The following is a 23555-nucleotide window of genomic DNA, read 5'->3' as shown; positions in this document are numbered from 1 at the left end:
ATTGTTTTTAATTCCTTATTATTATACACAAAAGGGAAAATAATTCTGGAAACAAAGTTGGACATATTATATCATGCCAAAGCATGGTGGGTCTTCGGCATTAGGACAAACTTTTAACCTGGGTTACTCTATCGGATGCAACATAACAGAGAATCCTGATAATATTCATAGTGCCATGATGCATTCAGTCTCTTCATTTGCCATAATAACCACATGCATTAGAAATCCAGCTACAGACAAGATAGAGAAAACGCTTTCGTTGTAAATAGAACTAAGACAAGGAAGAAAACATATTTCAGTTATTTACTGAAAAAGAATAAGGTTATAGAAATGTATAAGAATATTTGTCAATGTATTTGGATTGCAAAATTTAATACCACAGTCCACAACTCCCTTTTTCACATTATGTATTGTTTTATCAAGGTTTGAGGGAATGTAATACTAACATGAAGCAAGCAATGTCCTTTTTGCAGCATTTACTTTTTTAAACAGCAGCATACGAAATTTAACAGGCCCTTGACAGAATATGAAGGTAGTTTAACAAGTAGAGTACCTACTCATTCCCCACCCTTGCTTCCAGTGCCTGAAGGATGTGTTAGCTGCCTTCCTCCCTTAAACTCCACCAACGCAGAGTGCAGTTCAACACAACCAGAGGGAAGAGTCTGGGGAAGGGAGAAGTGGGAGTAAGCCTTCAGCAGTCACTTTGTTCGTCATAAGATTTTGAAAACATGAAGACATGTGGAACTTTGACAATGATTACGATAAGCCTGCTTTGTTCTCATTACAGCATATATTACACAGAAAGATACAGTATGATAACAGATCACCAACTTTTAAGCAGGAAGTCACTCAGAAAAGCAAATCTTTTCTGCCTCCCTTTGTGTTTTAAAGGAAGGTGAATTAAATTGGTTGTGTTGTGTTAACCCAGGTGTTCCAAAAGGTATGAAAGATGGCTTTTTCAGGAACAGCATTTTAGCATGAAGGAAATAAATGGAAAATTCTGGCTCCGGTACATTATCGGGAAAGAAGTCCCTTTTTGTAGGCCAAGAGTCCAGTTGTAGCCAACGAGGTGATGAAAGTAGACCATCCAAGAAAGAACAGCAGTCCAGGAACAGATGGCAAATTTCTCTCCCAAAATGTAGTGGTAATTGGAATTGCTGGAACCTCCTACGATGAAACATATTTACAGTAATTATTAGAGCATCTGAGTAGCTTGAAGCTGCAACATTTTTATTAGGAAGTTACCCTACCTCAATTCAGTGGTATTTAATTCTATGAAAACACGTTCTTAGATATACTTCTTTTTTCAGAAACTGCTTAAATGCAGTTGAGCATCTATTGTCTACTTCTGAACTGATGCCACATAAAAAAGTTCTTATGCCTAGTTTATTAATGCCAAACACTGATAAAAGTAAAATGCACATTTCACTGAATTGTATCTATAAGTATGGCAAATAGCTTGGACCATCATCATTAATGATTAAAAAAATGAGCTTTGGAATATCTACAGATAAAGACAAATGCATTCAGATCTGGTTTCTATTCATTGGATTTATTATAGCCACACCTTATCTATTGGTTACCTCATTTACCAAATATTCGCAAATATGGTAATAAATGGCAGTAAAAAATCATTTTCCAAACAATAACCAAATTTTGTGTGCCTTACAACAACAAACACCAAAGTGAGAGTTATGCTGGCATAGTTGAAACGGAATAAGAGAATTAGTGATCTTCACAATGTCTCTCCCTTTCTGTGTGTCTCTTTCTCTGGTTTTTTAACTTTTACAAAGGTTTTAATCTTTAAAGCCCTTCATGGCATGGGGCCATGTTTTCTCAGGGACCACCTCTCTCCAGTTATTTCAACCTGCCCAATTAGATCAGGCAACAGATCAATTAGATCTGTTGTCTGTATATCTGTGGTTTTTATCCAATTAGTGTATGCTACCCTTAGCAGCTTTTGGTGAAATGAGCAGCTTTATAAATTTTATTAATAAATAAAATATATTTATAAGTATTTATGTGGTTTCAGTTTCCATTCCCCTCCCCCTTTCTTGTTTTAATTCTTTTTAGCTGTTTTTTTTTCATTTTTAAAAGGACAAAAATGAAAGAAACAAAAAGGAGCCTGACCAGGGACAACATAAAGGAACTCAGAAGCAAGAATATATATAGCGGAAATACAGGTGCAAGTAGGAACTATGAAAAGCAGTGCAGGAAAAGGGCCAAATGTGTACAAACATAGTTAGAGGAAGGAAGGGGAAAACAAAGTTCATTATTTTAAACAAAATAACTTCAGTTTCTATGGTACGTCTCTCTACTCTCCATTTTACTATTAAAATGCATGTGTACCAAGTTGTAATGGTATCATAAGCACTTAGAGTTACTTCAAGCTATGTATTCTATACAATTTCCTGTGTATCTGTCAGATGGTGGAAGAAGTAAAATGCTGCAAGAAATAGCAAAGATTTTAAATTGTGGATATCCCTGCTGATAAGAAATGCATTCTTTAAACATATTCTCAACAAACTGGCATTTTTAGAACAATCAGAGTTCTTAGAAGATCATTTATAAGCACACTTACCTTTGATTCTGGTTCTGTTACCCAAATTTCATTTTTTGAAATTTTTCCCATGCTATGCAATATCTGGAAGAGAAAAGTTATATTTTTGAATCATACACATTATGCAATTGGAATGGAAGAGTTTTATTAAAACTATCAAGAGACCATTTGCCTATGGAATGTACAGCTCAGATATCTGTTTATGTTGAATTCCCAAATGACAAATGTTTGAAACAAAGATAAAGCAAACAGCATTGGCTTTGGGGCCAATAAAGAGCTGATGCGGTAAACATCATTTACCGGCCTTTCCATATAATTCCTAATTCAAATGTTGCTAACACCAAAAATATTAGTAACACCAGAAGACGTAACCCCTTTATCCCCTTAGGATAAAGTCACATAAGAGCTGGTCCCATCCAATCCAGATCAGTCCAAAGACAGTGTGTGTTCATAACAGTAATGGATAAAAATATTATTATTATTATTATTATTATTATTATTATTATTATTATTATTATTATTATTATTAAAATCCATCAGTTTTGCCAGCTTCCCTCCTATTCTAGATCCAAGAGGGGCTCCTTCGGGTCTAAATTTTACTACTTCCAATCTAGTATCATGCAATTATTTTGATACTATTTTGTTAATATTGATAGCTACCCCATTTCTTTTATGCAAGAAGGCTACTCATTCTTGTCTGTAGTAATAGATCTGATACCCCTTTGATGAGAAGTGACCCATCCAGATCATTTCAGTTTCAGTTTTCAGAATGTCAACATTCAATCTTGACATTTTTGCTCATATAACTTCAAGTTTGCCTTATTCATGGAATATGTGAACTATCTTCCATTGGTGGTATACAACATTTCAAAGACTTTAAATTACATAGCTACTTCGTGTTATTCCATTTATTCAGGCTTACTAATTTAGTCCACTGGCTGAAAAATTAAGGTAGACCTGAAAAATGCTTTGTCTTAGAAATTTCAGTCATGTATATAAAAAAAAAATCACAGTATCTTAGTATACATTTAATTGTTCTTTGGTCATTCTAATTTTTCTTTGGTGCAGCAATACAGAAAAGTATCAATGCCAAGTTCCCAGATCATCTTTCAAATAAAACTAGTTTATTTGGGTCTTTCATGAAGGTGGCCAATAGCAGCGGTTCTGCTTACCTCTCTAGCAGCTCTCTCTCCAGCCTGCACAGCTCCTTCCATATAGCCACTCCACTGGGTTGCTGTCTCAGTGCCAGCAAAATAGATTTTGCCAGCGGGCTCACGTATTATTCTTTAAAGAAAGCACATACAAATAAAATAGATAGTAATTCCGCTTGTAGCTAATATTTTTATGAACAAAAACAGGTGCCATCTTACATTTTCCAACAACTTTGTCAAGTTTTGTTTCAAGGAACGCAAACATTTTGCAACATCCTTTGTGTGTTTTAATTTTGGGTTTTTTTTCACATATTTAACCAAATTGTACATCCAACATGATAGTGAATTTCAAGAATAGAAAGAAAATGATGCATCTTTGCTACCCATTTGCCTTGCCATGCTGCTACTTGCACAAGTAGTAACATTTTTTCCACAACTCTAATCTGTTATGAATAAATGTTTAATCCCAGCTACACCTGGGATGCTGGCGGACCTAAATTAGGAAGAGTACTGGTATATTTCCTCATATTTCAAGATCTATTTCATACAAAGTCTGTTTTTTTCACAAATTAGTGAAAATAAAAAGAATGTATGGAGCAAAGTATCTGCTTATTTTGCCTTGGCATATTAAATATCTGAAGAGTAAATGTAGCCCAACTCCATTTGAAAGAGAGTGAAGCCTTCCATTTAACTTTCTTCCTTTTCCCAGAGCAGCAAATATGCCACCCTAAGACATTACCATTTGAACAGTTTCCACATAATTCCAAGATCATATCCGCAAATAATAATCTGTAGTTAAGCCCTGATTTTGCATTTGACTTTCTTCTATTCAGTAATACTAAAATCAAAGGCACTAACTGCAACTTTATTTTTGCCAAATATATTGTATTTTTATAAACCTTTCTTTCAAATATGAGATTAGCTCATTGTTTTGATAGTTTGTCAAATATCCAAAAACTGAAGGGGAACAATGCCAAGAAAAGTGAACATTACTATTTTGTTTTACCTTCCATATTGGGACATAATGCCTGGTGGAAAATATGCTGTATAACAGCCTCCAGAATATTGTTCTGTACACCAGTTCTTTTCTTCATAATGCACTGGCTGTAAGAATAAACCACGATGAGAAATAAATCAAACATTCAAAAACATTGGGATTACTAGATAATGATTACACAGAAGCAGATTCATATCAACTGAAAAGTACTAGGTTAAACTTCATAGGCTGCATGCTGATAGAGTCTATCTGAACAATTTGGCTCAGTTAGATAACACATATGGCTGTGAAAGTTGGACCATAAGAAAGGCTGAGCGCAAAAGAATTGAGGCCTTTGAACTATGGTGCTGGAGAAGACTCCTGCGAGTCCCTTGGACTGCAAGGCGTTCAAACCGGTCAGTCCTAGAAGAGATCAACCCCGACTGCTCCTTAGAAGGCCAGATCCTGAAGTTGAAGCTCAAGTACTTTGGCCACCTAATGAGAAGGAAGGATTCACTGGAGAAGAGCCTAATGCTGGGAAAGATTGAGGGCAATAGAAGAAGGGGACGACAGAGAATGAGATGGCTGGATGGAGTCACTGAGGCAGTAGGTGTGAACTTAAATGGACTCCAGAAGATGGTAGAGGACAGGAAGACCTGGAGGAACATTGTCCATGGGGTCGCGACGGGTCGGACACGACTTCGCAATTAACAACAAGATAACACATTTCCTGGCTACTGAATGTACAAAGGTTTTATTTGGTCTCCCCCTTCCCCCCAAAATGGGAAAATAATGTTTATTGTTTCAACTTTTTAACGAAAAGCTGTATTTTTCAGAACTCACACTCTTTTCATATATTATAATCCCACAGTGAGGAATCAGAAGTTATATCCAATAAATTACAGCAAGTCCTATTTTTTCCTATTATGGTATTTTGATTTTGAAAACAGACTATCAACCTATAATTTAATCTGTTGTCATCTGAAACTATATCTATTTTAAAAGTAAGCTAGTCTTGTTCACTGAGTTCAAAAGAGTAGACAATTCTAGTGAGTTCCCATAAACGTGAGAGATTGTGGACAGAGTGGGTAAGTAACAAAAGAGAGAGTAGACATGAATAATTAAGAAAAAGAAGACAAGTTTACAGCTTAGCTTCTAAATATCAACTCTGCTCATGTTGCAAGAAAGAACTGCTTCAAATAATTCAAAGAGACTCCATCATAATGAAATCACTATAAATGAGATTGGAAATTCTTGCAATTTGCAAGATTTGGTATTTGCCCTAAGACTGACAATAAAGATACCTTACTGAAGACTGTTTAATTCTAATGTCATTGTAGTTGCTCAGCTCTAAGGTGCTTTAAACCAGTAAATGGCTTTAGGATTTTAGAAAAAATGTTCTTTTTCTGCTGCAAAATGCAGAATCTCAAAAAGAAGGCAGAAATTTATGGAACAGTGAGGACACTACTATGGACAGAATGTAATTTTGGTACATTTGAAAATGGCATGAATATTACATTTGCTCAACAATATAATGTTGTCTCATATTCTTAAAAGTTTTAAGTATTCTAAAATCCAGGAATGCTGCTGTAGGATTTAGCTCCCTTCAGATAAGCAAGCAAATTATATTTAATTTGTTGATCAATCTTCATAGAATATGATGAGTCACCCAGTTTAACTCAGTCAGTTCTTACATAGAAAACTTGGGAAACAATGAATCGTGATAATATCAGAGACAATCAAGAAGCAGTTTTAACCCAAACTGTATCAAAGCATTTTTGACTCAGAGTACTACTTTCTAGTCAGCACCTCAAGTGAGATGCAGTCAGCTGTGGAAATTAACAACTTTGAAAGTCAAACTTTCAGGAAATGTGATGGAGGTGTATAATGGCAGAAAACATAAGGTGCTACAAGACAAAATGCGCCATTGAAGTCCAGTAACAAAGAAAATGCCTCCCAAACACCTTGGGGCTATATTGTGCAATGGGGAAGGAACAATTAATATAACCAAGTTTGGCACAAGACTTCATAGGACATTGGGTAGAATTGTAGGAAGTGAACAGAGCTTGCATATTTTCCAAAATTACAGCCCTTGATATAACTAGCATGATTATATGCTGCTAGGTCTAAGGACAGAACTATGAAAAAGTTAGTGGCTGACTTAAATGTGCTGCATCAATCCAGTCAATAGCAAAATGATCAGATAGCTCTCCAGATGCTATCTCATTTTCAGCAACCTAGCCAAAGTTCACAATTTTTTGTCAAACTCCTAGACATTCTAGGCACCATGCTACTTTGGTTAAGCCCTGACTTTTTGTTCTGTGTAGGCTTATTCACAATTATCAAAATGGTTAACCGCCTAATTAAAAAACTATTCTTTCTAGCTGTCCCAAAGCTCCAGTACTTCACATTTTTTGTCTTGCAGCATGAACTTCAAATCCTTCCCCTACTTCTCTATCAGCTCACATCTTCTACTGTGTACCTGATGCTTGAGAAAAACATTGCTGCATCATTACTTCAGGATTTTATTCAAGAGGCTGTATTAAATAGTTTAAATATATTATGAACATGCATCCTAAAAATTTATATGGCTCGACCATAATATTATAACAATCAATACTCCACCAATTTTAGATGTTCTTCTTCCTTACATGTAAAGCTTCTTCTGATCCTAGCACTTTAGCGTACAATTCACAGATTTTTCTCTTTCTGCATAAAGAATGAAAATGTTTAAAACTAGTCTAAATTCATCACTAGCTTTTAAACTAACATCACAAGACATACCATTTGGGAGTATACAAATGAGATAAATAAACAAATAATATAGTTAAGCCACAATAGAAATTCACTTTTGATATAGAAATACAGTACATAATTCTAGAAATATTTATTCTAAACTACACCAAAATTCACATATAAAAGCAGCAGGCTTTCCATAATTTTGAGTTAGAGTACTGTTGGGAAGGAGTACATTAGAAACACTTACATTTTGTCCTCTATCCCTTTCCTATAACTCTGTAGTAAAATTCAGGGTTAGGCTTAAGATTAGGGTTAGAGTTAAGGTTCTCCAAATTTTTACAAAATTTCTAACCATTTTACTTCTCTGATTTATTCTGACCCTTAGGAACTGGATTTGGGGTTTGGGAAACCTGGATTACTAGCTTGTTACAAAAAGTTATTGTGTTGCAACAACAAAGGTGGAAAACAAAACTTTAATGGTAGGTTAACACAGAATTAATTATTCTCAGAGAATTAAAATCAAACATTTAAATTAGAAAAATTTCCAAAATCTGTTGCTTCTTACCTCTCTTCTTTGCTAATATTTGCTAGTCTAAAGGCTTTTCTTGCAAGGATAAATCTAAATATAAAAAGAATTTTCCATCAGTGTTACATAAATGAATATATATATCCCAATGCAACACACATGAACAATATTACTGCTTCAAAAAAAAATATCACCAATCTAGTTTTTGCCTGGCACTTGTTGTTGTTGTTGTTAATTGCGAAGTCGTGTCCGACCCATCGCGACCCCATGAACAGCATTCCTCCAGGTCTTCCTGTTCTCTACCATCTTCTGGAGTCCATTTAAGTTCACACCTACTGCTTCAGTGACTCCATCCAGCCGTCTCATTCTCTGTCGTCCCCTTCTTCTATTGCCCTCAATCTTTCCCGGCATTAGGCCCTTCTCCAGTGAGTCCTTCCTTCTCATTAGGTGGCCAAAGTATTTGAGTTTCAACTTCAGGATCTGGCCTTCTAAAGAGCAGTCGGGGTTGATCTCTTCTAGGACTGACCGGTTTGAACGCCTTCCAGTCCAAGGGACTCGCAGGAGTCTTCTCCAGCACCATAATTCAAAGGCCTCAATTCTTTGGCGCTCAGCCTTTCTTATGGTCCAACTTTCACAGCCATACATTGCAACTGAGAAAACCATGGCCTGGACTATACGCACTTTTGTTGGCAGGGTGATGTCTCTGCTTTTTAGTATGCTGTCTAGATTTGCCATAGCCTGGCACTTATTCAGCTACAAATATAATAGAAAGGTATATGCTAACCATTGTAGCTGGGATTCTCAAATTGTAGAGTGAGACTCTCCTATTTTCCAGGATAATAGGCAAATGTGAAGGCTTCATAGTTTATTTGGGCTTGCCCATAGTGGATCCCTGTGAGAACTTTGTTCCTGCTCTTGTGTAAAAAGATAGTTCCATGGTCAGCTAAGAGCACATCAGGTCAACATGGATGAGAAGAGAAGAATCATTTCAACATCCATGGTAGAAGGTAGCTGTGAGAGTGAAAGGCCATTGCCAAGAGCATAGGTTCTTCATCACTGTCTGCAAGTAGAACCTCTTGCCTCACAATGAAGCAGCCTGGTGGGTTATGACAATCCCAATGCTTCTTAAGTGAACTCCCACCTCATGGTCCCATTCTGGGATTAAGACAAGTGGAGAGCCTCCAGCAGCTTGACTGTGCTGAGTGACTGGAGGCAAGTCAGCAGAACTCTCCATATCATCTCCACCACCACAAACACTTCTGAGTCACACAATCAACAAAGGAGCGGCAATTTAGCCAGCAATGGAGAAGAGGAATGGACACGATGCTTGGCCAGACTCAGCTGACCTTCTTCTTGATATCTGATCTATGGGAGTTTTCATGGGGTAGTGGCATTATGCTGCAAAGAAGAACACCTCTTTCTCTCTGTGTGGGATGCATATGTAATGGGAAGGAAAGAAAAAGACAGAACTGAGAACATGAATGTGGGAATTGATATGATATAAAGATGATTTTTTTCAAGGTTCTCTCAGGTTTTTAGGACTCGTACATATAAGCAAATATTCAATACAACTTTATTCGTATTTGGTAGCCAAACAGATAAATGCTGGATTTCTTACCCCATAAGAGCAGGTATAGATCCATCTGGTTTAGTATCATCTAATGTTGCTGAAATGGGAGCATCATCATCCAGAATAATTGTGCAACCACAGAAACCTAACAGAAAAATAAAAAGAGGATGACCAACACAAAAATTCAATCCAGAGCATAATTTCCTGGCAAACATTTTTAATGGTCTATTGCAAAGTTTTACTTTTCTTCTTAGCAAATATACATTTAAAGCTATTCTGCAAATATTCCTGTTTCTAACCTTCCAAAGAATTTGTGAAGACAAATGGGGGATTTTAATCTGATAAAGTACAACTAGCTCTTACACTGAAACTCACTATATCTTGTGTAGAAAAGAGCATATCAATGCTGGTATTTGTAACACATCCATAAACCAGTTTAGGCCTATGCAAGATAATCTCAGTCTACTTGCCATATATTACAGCTTGTCAGATATTTGCTGATTAATCCTCTCTACCTTTTTTTTTTGCGACAAAACCTCTTTTTTATGACTGTTCATATTATGTGAAGTTTCATCCGAAGGTATTAGAACATTAACTGTCATAAAACAGATTCCATACATACCCAACTTCTTCCAAAAGGCTTCTTTGTAGTACATCATGCATTTAATGACGGAACCCATCGGGAGGCGCTGGATTAATTGGTTTCTTATTGTTGGCAGTTCTGGAGTGAAATGAATCTTTCCAGTCAATATTGGTGGGATGGCACTAATGACATACTTGCCCTGGTAAATACAACATAGGCAAACTTATGACACATTTTGAAAAGCATTTCTATATTTCAATCTATTTTGAGCCTTTTAAAATGGTGTTTCTAAAAGAGTTTAAAACAATGAAAATAAAATTGCAGTTCAAAGTAAATGAGCTGCTCCTTCTCTTTCTCCTTCTCTTCTTTCTCTTTCTCGTTCACCTTCTTTTTCTTCTCCTTTTCCTCCCCCTCCTACAACTACTATACTGATAGTCCAGTGATGTAATCAAGACAAGAAAACAAGACCCATGGAAGAGAGTGAAATGTCAGAAGCCAATTATAGTATCACAATTACAGTATCACAAAATCTCTCATAAATATATCAATAAAAGCAACTTGAAAAGCATCTTTAGTAACATTAAATGCAGAGCAACATGCAATAGTGGGCCAATTACATTGGGCTAAAAGTTGCATCAGGCATGTTTTTGTTTAAATACCTGTGATGCAATAATGCTAATCAATTACCTCATATATCTCATGGTTCAGTGTCTCCACAATGATGCTATCACCTGACTGGTCAATATGGACTACAGGACTCTCGAGTTTAACTTTATCTCTGAGTAGTTCCATTATCTTTTCTGTAATTTGTCCAGAACCTCCGATAAATTTTCTTTCCTAGGAACAACAAAGACTTCAGTAAAATGAGAAGACGGTTTGAAGTATATAACTGGTACAAAGTACCTGACAGTAGGATATCCATTACATAAAATTTTCAAGTAATCATAACATATTAATAATGACAAAATATTTTAAGGGACTGGAATGTAAAATATAAAAGGCCTTTGCTAGAGCAGTTATAACAAAGAACTCCCAGCTGACTATCGGCACTTATCTTGGGTTTTATCTTTGCTTTTATTTGGCTATGATTGTTTTTGATATTGTCCTGATCTTCCTTTTTTTTTAACTTTTCACCTGATGTTAAATACCTAGAGTCCTTTAATAAATAGAAGTATGGTTGGCATGCAAATAAATATGGAATGGGATATGGGAGGAAAAATATCTGTTTAAATCTATAAGGGTTGAAGAGCTATTAAATATATTTATACTTGTGATGAAGGTTGGAGGTCACTTCATGTATTTCTTTATTATATTATTTTGCTTTCTTTTCTTTCTTTCTTTCTTTCTTTCTTTCTTTCTTTCTTTCTTTCTTTCTTTCTTTCTTTCTTTTCTTTCTTTCTTTCTTTCTTTCTCCCCCCCCTGCATTTTTTGTTCTTTCTTTCCATTCTATTTTCTTTCTCTAAATTTAGTTTGCATTAGTTTTTACTTCTATAATTAAAATTGCTAATAAAACTTATTTTATAAGAGATTTTTGAGTGTATAGACACTGGTTATAACCATGGAAACTAAACAATACAATTATTATACTGCCACAGTCATATTGTACTGAATAGACTAGGGGTGAATGGAATAAGGTTTGTCACAATATTAATCTAATTTCAGGAGAAAACTAAGAATGCTGCCAACAAATAAATATTTTATTAATTATTCTAAATTGAGATGTTTGCAGGGGGAAGCCAATGAAACTCAAGACTGCAGTCCCCATCTTGACTTTTTTGACCAATGGGCACTCATTTCCACAACTAAAAAACTACTTTAACTTTTGGGAAAGTATTCTTTGTTATGCTTTAAAACTTTCCATATCACACAAATGCAAGATCACATTCATTCATTTTGAACTCTCAAAAGGAAGGATAAACAAATCACTTGCTTTACCTGTCCTCCATTGGTTATAGAAAAAATCCTGGTGGTTCCCCCACACAGCTTCACATACCACAGGAACCAGAGAGCAGAGACTTCATGTGTCTCCGATGTGACATTGACGTTGACAAAGATTGTAGCAAAGTCCCTAGCAGCTCTGTATACAATGCAAAGGCAGGGACAAAATATTAATTTTATCTTGTTAAGAAATGAAATAAAACAGAAAACCGTAAAGAGTGCATTTCCTTAATTTGACAAGGAGATATATGTTACTTGTGTAGTGTGTAATTGCATAATGGGTGTTTCAAGATATATTGCTGTTACTATATCCTAAGATGCTCCCACTTTGCTAAATGTAAAAGGATTCACAACTCAATGCTTTGGAACACTTAAACTGAAGCAGCATAGGACATCATGTAGGAGTAGATGATATCCCAAACTGATATTCTCCTCTGAGCAACTGGTTTGTGTAGTAGCAAGAATCCAGAAACAATGGATCCTGATGCATATTCAGTATCTGCAATATGTGATGCTCCTTACTTTGGGGAACATTCTGTTTTATATTATTACCAAGTAATCATTATTCTTTTTCTAAATGAAGCCTTATTAAGCTTATCATAAATATCATTATTAATAGGTAAAAACAACTATTGGCTTCTTCTTTAATGGGTAAAAGAATGCCAGTAAGAAATCTGCCATCTTCCTTGCTGAAAATGCCCCAACGGGAACAGTGTGATATGTATTCTAGCATCATCCGCTTCTTGGTCTTAATGACATTTTGAACATGGTATGCTCTTCAAAGGTCAAGTACATCTTACACCTCCACTGAAAGTTCAAGAACTTGATTTAGATCAATCCTCCTCCAAATTTTATTATGATTATAATTTTCAATTTTCATTCTATTTTGCTCCATCAGGTTGCAAAGTGAAAAAGAGATAGCAATGGTTCCTGATTTTCTAATAAAAATGTGTGTGAATACATTCAGATATTATGGGAAATGTAGCTTTTTATTTCTACTCTGAGCCAGTTTCAAAGTCCTCAAGACTACAAATCTGGAGAAACCTTCAATTTTTGCAATTTTTCCTTCTTCATATCAATCACAAGTTGAAAACTTTTGACAAAATACAAATCATGGAATGAAAAAACCATATGTGACTATTGGGGGAAAAGCACCCTTAGACAAAGCATGCCTTTTCTATGCTTGAAATGTGAAGTATTTCAGAATAAACCATTTAATCCTACTACTATTACAAATGACCACAAAGTGGCTATGTTCAGAATGTGCAGAACACCAGCAAAACATATTAAGTGATTACAGTACTGAGTAATATTTTTATTTCTGATCAAAGCTTTGACATCAGCAAAGCCTGAAACTCAATGGCTAGACAGATATGTTGAAAAATCCAATCTATTTTATTGAATAAAGCTATATTAGAAATCATTAGGTGCTGTTTCATTAATCAGGAATTTTCCTTCTTTAATGAAAGACCATTGTAGTTCCAATGTTATCATCAGTGCTTTTTTATTTTTTAGTATTTCTATAACCACATTCAGCTGAAGATGCACAGGCTTCATTTAACCTGGAAGTAGAGCTGACAAGTGCTAGAATGCTAAGCTCCTCTGATTTTCCCCACCTTCCATTTAACTCTGTTCTAACATTCTCACATATGATTGGAGATACAATTGGTTATCTCCCACTTGAGAAAAAAGAGAATATAGAACAACCAATGAAGCATGCAGTATATATAGTAAAGACATTATAAGTGAAGATGGATCACTTACTTTGTCCAGCAATGTTTGTCGATGAAGTGTTTCATTGAAATTTTGTCCAACTCTTTTGCATTTGGTGCATCCCATGGTGCTTCAGCAGGAATCTAAAAATAAACCAAGTATTGCAAGTATGCACAGTTTATCTGCTGATTGGGATGGGAATTGATTTTCTTTTCATGTATCAATAGCCTCAATCCATTGTCCTTGCAATATCTTCATAAAAAGAAAAACAAGCACCGGCTCAACTTCCGATGAAAAGATGGCCAACTGACGACACGCCCAGGGAAGTATCCCAGGAGTGTTTTTCCCTGTACTATAGCTTTTTTAGTTTATCAACAGAAGGAACTGGCATTCCTTTAGTTCATATGAGTCTCCTGGGTTAGGGAAAGTTCTAGAATTATCCCCCACAACCCTCTGATACAGGAAAGGTCTGCAAATAGCTTCAGGAGCTGTGTGCTGAAAGCTGGGGGGGGGGTCTGCAATTAGTTCGTTGAAGAAGCAGCCATTTTGGAATTTATTTTTCAAATGGACAGTAAGTTGTGCCTTTCATTTCTTAATCATTTTTAAGGACTATTAATCTTTATTAAGCTAAAAGAGGCTCTCTTCAGCCACTATTATGCTATTATTTCTTTTTGAAGAACTATGCCACTTTGGAGATTTCTTCATTGTTAAACAACAAGGAAGAATGTTGCTGAAAGCAAGCTAAAATAAGGAAGTGTGGACTATCTTTTTTTTTTTTAAAGCAGTTGATGAAGAAATATAAGGGCAGAAAGTTGTGATTCCAGTTTATTATTTTTAGTAATTTGTAGCTTGGTTTGCTATGCTGTGAGTGGCTAAAATTTTCCAATTTTTATGATTTCTGATTGGGGAGGGAGTTAAGAAGATGGAGGAGTATTTGAGATGTATTTGAAAAACCATTAAATAAAATCCATCAGTTCATAGATCAGCTATGCTCCAAAGCTGTTAAAAAAAAACTTCTCAAACTACTTCAGAGATGCAAATATGTGTAGAAAGTTACCAAACCACCAATGCAATTTCACAAGTAGCTGACAATGCAGAGGAGTCAATTGCAATTTTGGAATATAAACTTGATACCAATTTTTATTATGATGGTTTAAATATAAACCTCCCAACACAATTAAAAGAAGAACCCCAAGAAAATGTGGAAGTTTGGAACTTTTTTCTCATGGAAGTTTGAGAAATCCTTGAGAAAAAAGAAGCTGATAATTACTTAAACATTCCAGAGAAGAAAAAGATTTTATTCCATGAAGACTAACTGGAAGGAATGACTTACGTAAGTTTAATGAGTCAATTGGAATTAGGATGGATTTTAATCAATCAGATATTTGTAATTCAAAAAAAGTCCTAATCTAAATTTTGAAAATGTATTTTTTTCTTTATATATAATGCTTAAGTAAGTGATTAGGGAACTGGAGGCTAAAACATATAAGGAACGGTTGCTGGATTTGGGTATGTCTAGTTTAACGAAGAGAAGGACGAGGGGGGACATGATAGCAGTGTTCCAATATCTCAGGGGCTGCCACAAAGAAGAGGGAGAGAAGGTATTCTCCAAAGCACCTGAAGGTAGGATAAGAAGCAATGGATGGAAACTAATCAAGCAGAGAAGCAGCCTAGAACTAAGGAGAAACTTCCTGACAGTTAGAACAATTAACCAGTGGAACAACCTGCCTCCAGAAGTGGGGAATGCTCCAACACTGGAAGTTTTTAAGAAGAGACTGGACAGCCATTTGTCTGAAATGGTATAGGGTTTTCTGCTTGAGCAGGGGGTTGGACTAGATGACCTCCAAGGTTTCTTCCAACATCATCATCATCATCATCATCATTATTATTTTGTAAAATATTATTGGAAGTATCTTTGAAAGTATCTATGTTAAGAGAAAGTTAAAGAAAAAGATGCATTAGCTTAAAGAAAAGTTTAGAGTTTAAAAAAGGATATATATAAGAAGAAAAAATTATTCTATGAGGGTAACCTAGAGGGAGTGATCTAAATTTAATGTTAATTGGAGTTAGTTGGAATTTTATTGGTCTGAAAGTGAGCTTTAACGTATGTATGTTAAGAAGAAGTTAAAAACAGACGTATTAGAATGCTTTGATTTTAGATTTTTGTAAAAAAAGTTGTTTTTTAAAATGGATTAAAAAGTATTTTTCCCTTTAAATAATGAAAGAATACAGTAGGAATTTTATTAATATAAATGGTAATAGTTTATAAAGATTATTAAGTGCAAATAGAAATACATATTATTTCCACAGCAAGGAAGATAAAGCAGAAATGGTTAGATTGATTGTTTTATTCAAAGAGGAGAATGCATTTAATTATGTTTTTTATTTGGATATTACTTCTGGATTTTGTACTTGTGATATAAAATGAAACGTTGACTTTGGTTTTGCCAATTAGATAGATTTGTTGTTATAGAAATGGCTAGTGTAAAAGTAAAAAGTTGAGGCTGGAGTTTGGTTATCTTGTACTATGCTAAAAAGAGTCAGAAGTCAGTGCTTTTTTTCTTTCTTCCTTGTACCTCATATTTTCTTTTCCCCTCTCTTTTTCCTTCCCTTAATTTTCTATCTGTATTTTTCTTTGAATTTTATACATTGATAAAGTAATAAAAGTCATGACATAGTTTTCCAATATCGAACAAAAAAGGTTTTATCAAAAAGAAAGCATGGAAAATCTATTTTTATTGTCCAGTCATCAATATCCATGTAACAGATATGTAGTGCAATAAGTTTTGGACATTCAAAAGTATTAAAGCCTGTCTCAAAGCCATTTATGCAACTACTTCTTCTAGAACATAATAACTTTAAGACACTTAATTCACTTAACTGGTAAATCTATATCCAGCCAAGAGTCTTGCTCTGATCAATAAGAATAGTTAATAAGTCCATGAGAATAAACGTTTTGAGATATATTGCAATGTTACATACGCAAGCAAATTGCATCTCTATTTAATAGAAAGTATATTTTAGTGTTGATTACAAAAATCTCCTATAGCTGATTTTTTTTGCTTATTTCATAAGGACAGATGGTTCTTACTGAGTGCCTTGATCAGTAAACGTTTGAATGGTACTGGAAAAAGAACTTTACATGCCGGTATCTATGAAGCAGCAGCTCTCAGCCAAGTGATTCTCATCATAATCAGTAAGTTTTTTCTGTGCCTTACCTGTTTTTCTTTTCCCTCCCTTACAAGCTGCAGGGGGGGATTACAAGAGAAACAGCAGACACACAATGGGGAACATACATTGAAAGCAATTATTCCAGGCTGTTTTCATCATTTGTTTATGACTGCTGGCACCAGCACATTACTTTCAATAAGCATTCCTCACTGTGTGCCTGCTTACTCTCTTGAAATCCCTCCTCTCCAATGATTGTAAATATGAACATTAATTCCATTTTTGTTAATTATCCCAGCTCCAGGAAGAGCATTCCAAAGGGTAACCACCTATATCAGTGGTTAGAGACCGAGTGTCCAAATGCAACCCAAAACCCATGTCTGTATAGTCGGGTGCCAGGTGGGCATGGCCCATTGGGTGAGCGTGGTTGCAGTGCTAACGGCAGTCTGGGTGGGACTAAAAAGTTCAATCAATCAACTCCAACTTTGCGAGATCTTTTTTTTCCCATGAAAAGTTGAAATTGATTGATTGAACCTTTTTTTTTTGCACACAATGGCGGAGGCCTAAAGCGAAAAGGTTTTATAAAACTCAGCTGAAGGCCTAGGACTGGGGCGATGGTACGCGTGCCCACAGAGAAGGCTCTGCATGCCACCTGTGGCACGCGTGCCATAGGTTCGCCACCACAGACCTATATGATCGTTTAATAATCTTCCTATTTAAAATGTAGAAGAATGGAGGTGCTGTATCTTACAGGGAAGAAGTACTAATGTGAGTCTCTGATGTATTTTCCTATAGAAAACTGTAGGGGACATTGTAATTTGCCTCTTAAACAAAATCCTTTCACTTTACCATTGGAGATTTCAATATTTGCATTAAAAGTAAGTAAAAATATATTTGCTTCCTGAATACTTTTTGTCAGTATACTGTGATTTAAAAAAATTCCGATGAAAAACTTGATGAATATTTTTTTATTACTCTAGTCAGTTGCACGCATATTCATTATTCCCAGCATACCTCTTTTCCCAGTTTATCCATTGTTCTCCAGAAATTGATGTAATCTAGATGTATGAAAGGGTTCCATGTAGAAGGAAACATGTCCTGCATTGAATAGGATTTTCCCTAAAACAGAAAAATGAACAAGATGTAATTGAGTAGTTGATTTATTTCCTCTCTTATTAATCTTAAATATTCATATGTAATAGTTATTTTTTAATTATAGTAATTGCAGTCAATTGTGTATTATAAATATATTCAGTAGAATTGAATATGCAAATCTAGAAATCAATCTAACACATAGAGACTAAAAAATGTAATGCAAATCTTGGCTTCTTCATTGCTTTTCTTTTTCAGATTGAGAAATACAAATGTAAGGTAAAGCATAAAACAAAATTTCAATATTAGCTTCAAATTCTTCTTTTACTGCTATCTTTTTCATTACATTCATTTAATTATCAGTTTATTTTTACATGTGTTGGAGAGAAGGACATACATTGAAAAAAGAGCATTGAACCCTCGTGCTGTTGTTATAGAAATTAAAATAAGTTTGGCCCTTTGAATGTTACCTTGAGCTTTAGAAAAAAAAATCAGTGCATTACTTTAGGTGTGTGTGTGTGTGTGTGTGTGTGTGTGTGTGTGTGTGTACAATAGTTATCAAATGCTTTTAAATGAAACATGAATATTGTAATCACAGCAGTTTGCTTTATGACCAGACATGTATTTACATTATAGAAAGTATAGATCATCATCCTGACCCAACAGTTACTAGGGAATTGGAGAGGAGAGCCATCCTACACTTGTTGTTGAATAGAAAAGAGCAAAGGAGTAGACAGAAATACAAATGGCTTGAGACAGAATTGCTGAAAAGCAAAACAGAATTCTCTTTGAGGATCAGCCAGATGTCAACGCTGTAAACATTGAATGCTCCTGCTCTGACAACTGATGAAAATTGCAGCCATTTCCACTTTGCTTTTAACATGCTTTTTCTTCTATTTAGAAATAGGTGCAGAAGGGGGGTTGGGATGAATGCTTTTGCTCAGCTAGACATAATAACAACGCTGCTCTGTGGGAATTCAAGGACGAACGGATAACTGTTTGGCGAGCTGAGGAGCTGGAGAGAAAGCCGGCATTTCAGGCTAATTGGAGAATGTGATTTATGACTGCTTATTGGGGGTGGGAACTGCAATTTTTTACTTTCTATTGGGGGAAGGGAATTTAGTTTTCGATTCAACTATGTAGTGCCGATATATTGTTTCCTGAATAAAATGTTCTTTAAGGAAGAATTCTTGCCTTGAAGTTCTTTTGATGGGTTTTATCTATCGGAACCATGACACCAGTTGGATAAGACAAGGTGCTTTTCCGATGAATTTAAACCTTTCTGTAAAACCTAAGCAGAATTTTTGTCTTTCTTGTTTTCTGTCTATACTTTCCAGTTCACCTGTCTTTACCTCCATCAATTTTCCCTCTATTCCTCTTCTTTTCTCTTTTCTTTCATTTTCAGAGCCTTCCTTCCTTCCTTCCTTCCTTCCTTCCTTCCTTCCTTCCTTCCTTCCTTCCTTCCTTCCTTCCTTCCTTCCTTCCTTCCTGATTCTTTGAAACAAAGACTCTGCTGGACGCTGCTTCTCTCATGTGTTTATAATCTTTTAAAGAGTGGTCTACCACACTGGAAAATAATATGAGAGCCATTCCAGCATCCTTATGACAGAAAATTCACCCAGTAGAGAAGTGTATATACTAATCAGGGAAGCCTACAAATATTACACATTACTGTATGACAAAAGTAAATTTCCCTTTGCTATATATCTTCTGATTTTTTTATAGTGTTAAAAAATTGAATGTCTAGCAGCCATAAGATTTTTTTAGATTCTCATTCAATTCATGTTGTTCAAATATGAACACTTTTCTTCTGAGTCAAGTGCAACTTCATGTAGGAACTGAAGATCCATCAAACTTCTGCCTTCACTCATAACATCAATTTAGCCTAGCCTTTCCCAAGTCAATGCTTTCCAGAAATGTTGGAATATAACTCTTCATGATGAAAGTTATAATACAACAGATCTACCACAGCTATATAAATGTATTACCAAAATAAATAAGGGTCTACTTATTCTAAGGAGATAAAGATTATTGGTAGAACCTTTGTACAGGCTTTCATCCAAAGAAGCTTGGTTACTTTGAGATGTTCATCCAACTAAAATAAGCAGCAGCTAATACTATTATCACAAACAAGTCTGCTGATTATTATGTTGCAGTTAAGTAGGCCTACTGAATCTGGTCTGCAAAAATCTGGAAGAATTTTCTGTATCTCTTCAATGCCATCACGTGGTCTTCTGGATTTTTATAGTCCGGAGACAAGAGCTGCAAGTTAATTCCCTCTTTCTTTTTTGACTCACAAGTAAGTCTATGAGTCCCAGTCCATACTGGGACGATGTATACAGAACGAGTCTTAAACTCTGATTATGGTTGCTGCTAAGGAACATTAATTATGCAACCACAATGATTAAAATATAAAGCTTTATAAGAAATGGTATATTTTAGCATATTTTGTTTTATTAAAACATCAGTGTACCCCTTCCACATTGTTTATTATCATTCTGCATCACACAAAGCTAAATACAGCATTACAATTAGAATAAGTAAAGATTGGCCTAGGACCTGAATCCCCCACAACATAATCCATTCAATTATGTATGTCTCCAGAAGTGATCAGAGCAAATGAGATTCTTACCTTTGTATGTAGGAGGGTAGCCTCACGTACATTCACTTTGTAAGTTTCTATCCCAAGTTCTTTAGCCAGCCGCAGAATCCGATTCTGTGTAGGTCCCACATAAGCTCCACCAACATCGACATACTTTACTTGCTTGTTCTGTCAAAACAGGAAAAATTAGCAGAAATAATAATCAATGTTCCAATCACAGGAATAAAAATGCTCATGTTCATTATTAAAAAAAATAGCTGAAATTTACCTAAGAGACTTCAAGGCATGGCCTGTGTTCTATATCATTAAATTAACTTAAACACAGTTAAATGCCCCTCAGTCCTCCTGTCCTGCCTCATTGTGGTGGGCATGTTCCTTGGAAGGAGTAGTGAAGAACATTGGGAACTTGTGGCAAGAATATATGTTCTCGGCATATATTCTCAGGGTCACCCACAGCAGCAATATAGGAAGATGCTGGAGGAGGACAATTGCGTAAATGACAATGGCACCAATTCATACTGTATCGGAAAATGCTACAATGAAATTGCTGAGAATCTTTCAAAGTACTAATGTGCTTATGACATGGCTATATTAAAGCCCCTGGGACACTGAGTTGCTGAAGTTGCAATATAAAAAATGGAAATCTGAAGCTGCAAGTGATAACTTAAGTCACTAAGTGCTGGCTGGACCAACTTACAACTGCAGTTCCAACAGTCCCAGTTAGCATGGTTAGGAGATTAGCATCTCTTTCCAAAATGTTGCAAACTAAAAATTACAAAACTTAATGAATGATATTTTTACATTTGTTTAAAAAAATTGCTTACCCTAATGGTGAAAGTCCTTCCCCCAACTCTGTCACGAGCTTCTAAAACCACTACACTAAGTCCCGATTCAAACAACAATTTAGCTGCTGACATGCCTAAAACAAAGATAAATTAATTTTAATTGTTTTTTGTTTTACTGTCAAGAATATCACCTGAAACATTTGTTAGCAGATAAGCAGCATTTTCAAATGTAATATATCCCTAACGTCCAATCTGTGATAAACTGAATACATAACAGTGTTTTCCTGAATACATTTTAATTTTTAATCTTTTCAACATAAATATTTTTACTCTGTTTTTAAAGACAGGTAGTCCTTGTATAGTGATACAAGGGGACTGGGACTGGCAAATCAATTGTTAAACAAAACAGTTGCTAAGTGAAATATTACAATTTTACTTCAGCTTTCCTATGCTTTAGAGATTTGCAAAGATCATAAATTCAAAGAGCGGTCACAAAATTATTTTTTCATCCCATTTGTAACAGTTGACTACCTGTGCAATACATTAAACCTGCATACTTGTGAACATTTTACTAATGTATTTATTTAATCAATTTATCTATTCTAGGCGACTTTCATACATTAAAACAGCAATAAAATATATTTTATTTTAACAACAAAATTTTGACAATCAATATCAAATTATTAAATATATAAATAATACACACATAAACACAGAGGGAGATACACTCAAATCCCTCTGAATCCACAGTCAGACCCCAAAGAAAAAGCCAAATTCTAAATAAGTATTAGGGGAAAAAATCAATAGTTGAGTGAATTCTGATCATTAATTCAAAGCAATAATTTTGGGAGATAGGAGAAGTATCCCTACCACAATGTTTGATCAGAATTAAAACCATGTTATCTGTAATCAGATTCTCAAGAACTTGATCCATTAGTTATTCTTTACTAACATTTGAATGGCTTGAGCAGATTATTATCAGTGTAAGATGTAATGATCCATGCTGAATGAACTAGTTTCTACTATTGAATACAGACATTTTAAAAATTAGTAGGTAATTTGTACTCAGCGTTACATCCCTAAATATTTAGCTTGTGTTCCACTACAATTAGAAGTTCATTTTCACATGTACATTTCTAAGTCAAATATCTGCAAATATACTTTTCCGTTTGACTAGATTTACACATTTTATATTCTTCCAGTTCTATTGTATCTGTTCATTCTGAAGTAGATGTATCCTTTGTTTTCCAATTATGATATCTCTAGGTCTCAGTTATATTTAGTATATCATATTTTTCTTTTATTAACATTTCAATTTTTTTAATATAATTAATTTCAATATTAGAAGCATTAGCACAGAGACAACAAAGGTCATGAACTTTATGAATCAAGTTCTTTCTAATTTTCAGAATGATGTAATATCAGACTAAAGTTTCCAAAGTGTTCCTAGCAGCTGTTCAACAATTGTGCGTAGTAGTTGCCGAAATCAATCTGTTTGAAACTAAAGTCAGAATTGTATTTGCAAATGCTATAAAACTTATTAAATTAAGTCTGTGAAAAATTGTGTCATGTAAAAAAACAAACAAAAAGGAATTATTCGTTTGGGTTGCACTTTGTAGCAATCCCAAAGGGAGTAGATTTCTCTTATATAATTACAATTGGGGTTTTATCATGATTTTATTTTATTATATATATATATGTAGAATAAATTGGAACATCCCAATATTATCCAAAGAACCCAAGGCTTAATTAATTAAGAACATTTTATTCCCTTGATATATGAGACCACAAATTCTTAATCAGCATGGCAGACATGAAAATAAAGGAAATCCCCACCAGATTTCAACCAGTTTTAAGCATTATTAAGAACAAACTTAACTTTCACTTCTAAAAAAAAGAAGCATCTTGATTTGCCAAGGGAAGAATAAGCTTCACTTATTTATCCCATTTTTTCAGACAATCCTTCGTTAATTAGCATGATAAGCAAGAGCTAAACGAACTGATGAATAGGAATCATACTTTTCAGTAGATGATCGTAGTTCAGGGCATTATATTATTATTAGATGATTAAAGCAATTACCTGGCAAGTAGATTCTGAGTAATAAGTACTGGAAAAATCTCTTATAGTCTTGTCTTTTTAGTACTCCTAAGC

General features: G+C 34.9%; 1 protein-coding gene across 1 annotated transcript in view; it reads right to left on the bottom strand.

The window, feature by feature from the left end:
* Window positions 1-289: 289 nt before the first annotated feature.
* Window positions 290-23555, bottom strand: part of LOC120309840 (amine oxidase [flavin-containing] A-like) — a 34486-nt gene continuing 11220 nt past the window's right edge. The window contains exons 2-15 of the mRNA XM_039347455.1: window positions 21443-21537; window positions 20649-20786; window positions 17939-18043; window positions 13808-13899; window positions 12041-12182; window positions 10793-10942; window positions 10145-10304; window positions 9571-9667; window positions 7992-8045; window positions 7339-7396; window positions 4718-4815; window positions 3733-3844; window positions 2582-2644; window positions 290-1167 (exon numbers count right to left, since the gene is read on the bottom strand). Of these exons, the coding sequence (XP_039203389.1) occupies window positions 1015-1167; window positions 2582-2644; window positions 3733-3844; window positions 4718-4815; window positions 7339-7396; window positions 7992-8045; window positions 9571-9667; window positions 10145-10304; window positions 10793-10942; window positions 12041-12182; window positions 13808-13899; window positions 17939-18043; window positions 20649-20786; window positions 21443-21537 (1517 nt within the window). The 3' untranslated portion in view covers window positions 290-1014. The remainder of the gene's footprint in view (window positions 1168-2581; window positions 2645-3732; window positions 3845-4717; window positions 4816-7338; window positions 7397-7991; window positions 8046-9570; window positions 9668-10144; window positions 10305-10792; window positions 10943-12040; window positions 12183-13807; window positions 13900-17938; window positions 18044-20648; window positions 20787-21442; window positions 21538-23555) is intronic.

This window comes from Crotalus tigris, unplaced genomic scaffold, assembly GCF_016545835.1.
Source record: "Crotalus tigris isolate CLP2741 ecotype Arizona unplaced genomic scaffold, ASM1654583v1 scf7180000018077.189128, whole genome shotgun sequence".
Classification (NCBI taxonomy): Eukaryota; Metazoa; Chordata; class Lepidosauria; order Squamata; family Viperidae; genus Crotalus; species Crotalus tigris.
This window is presented reverse-complemented; position numbering and strand designations above follow the sequence as displayed.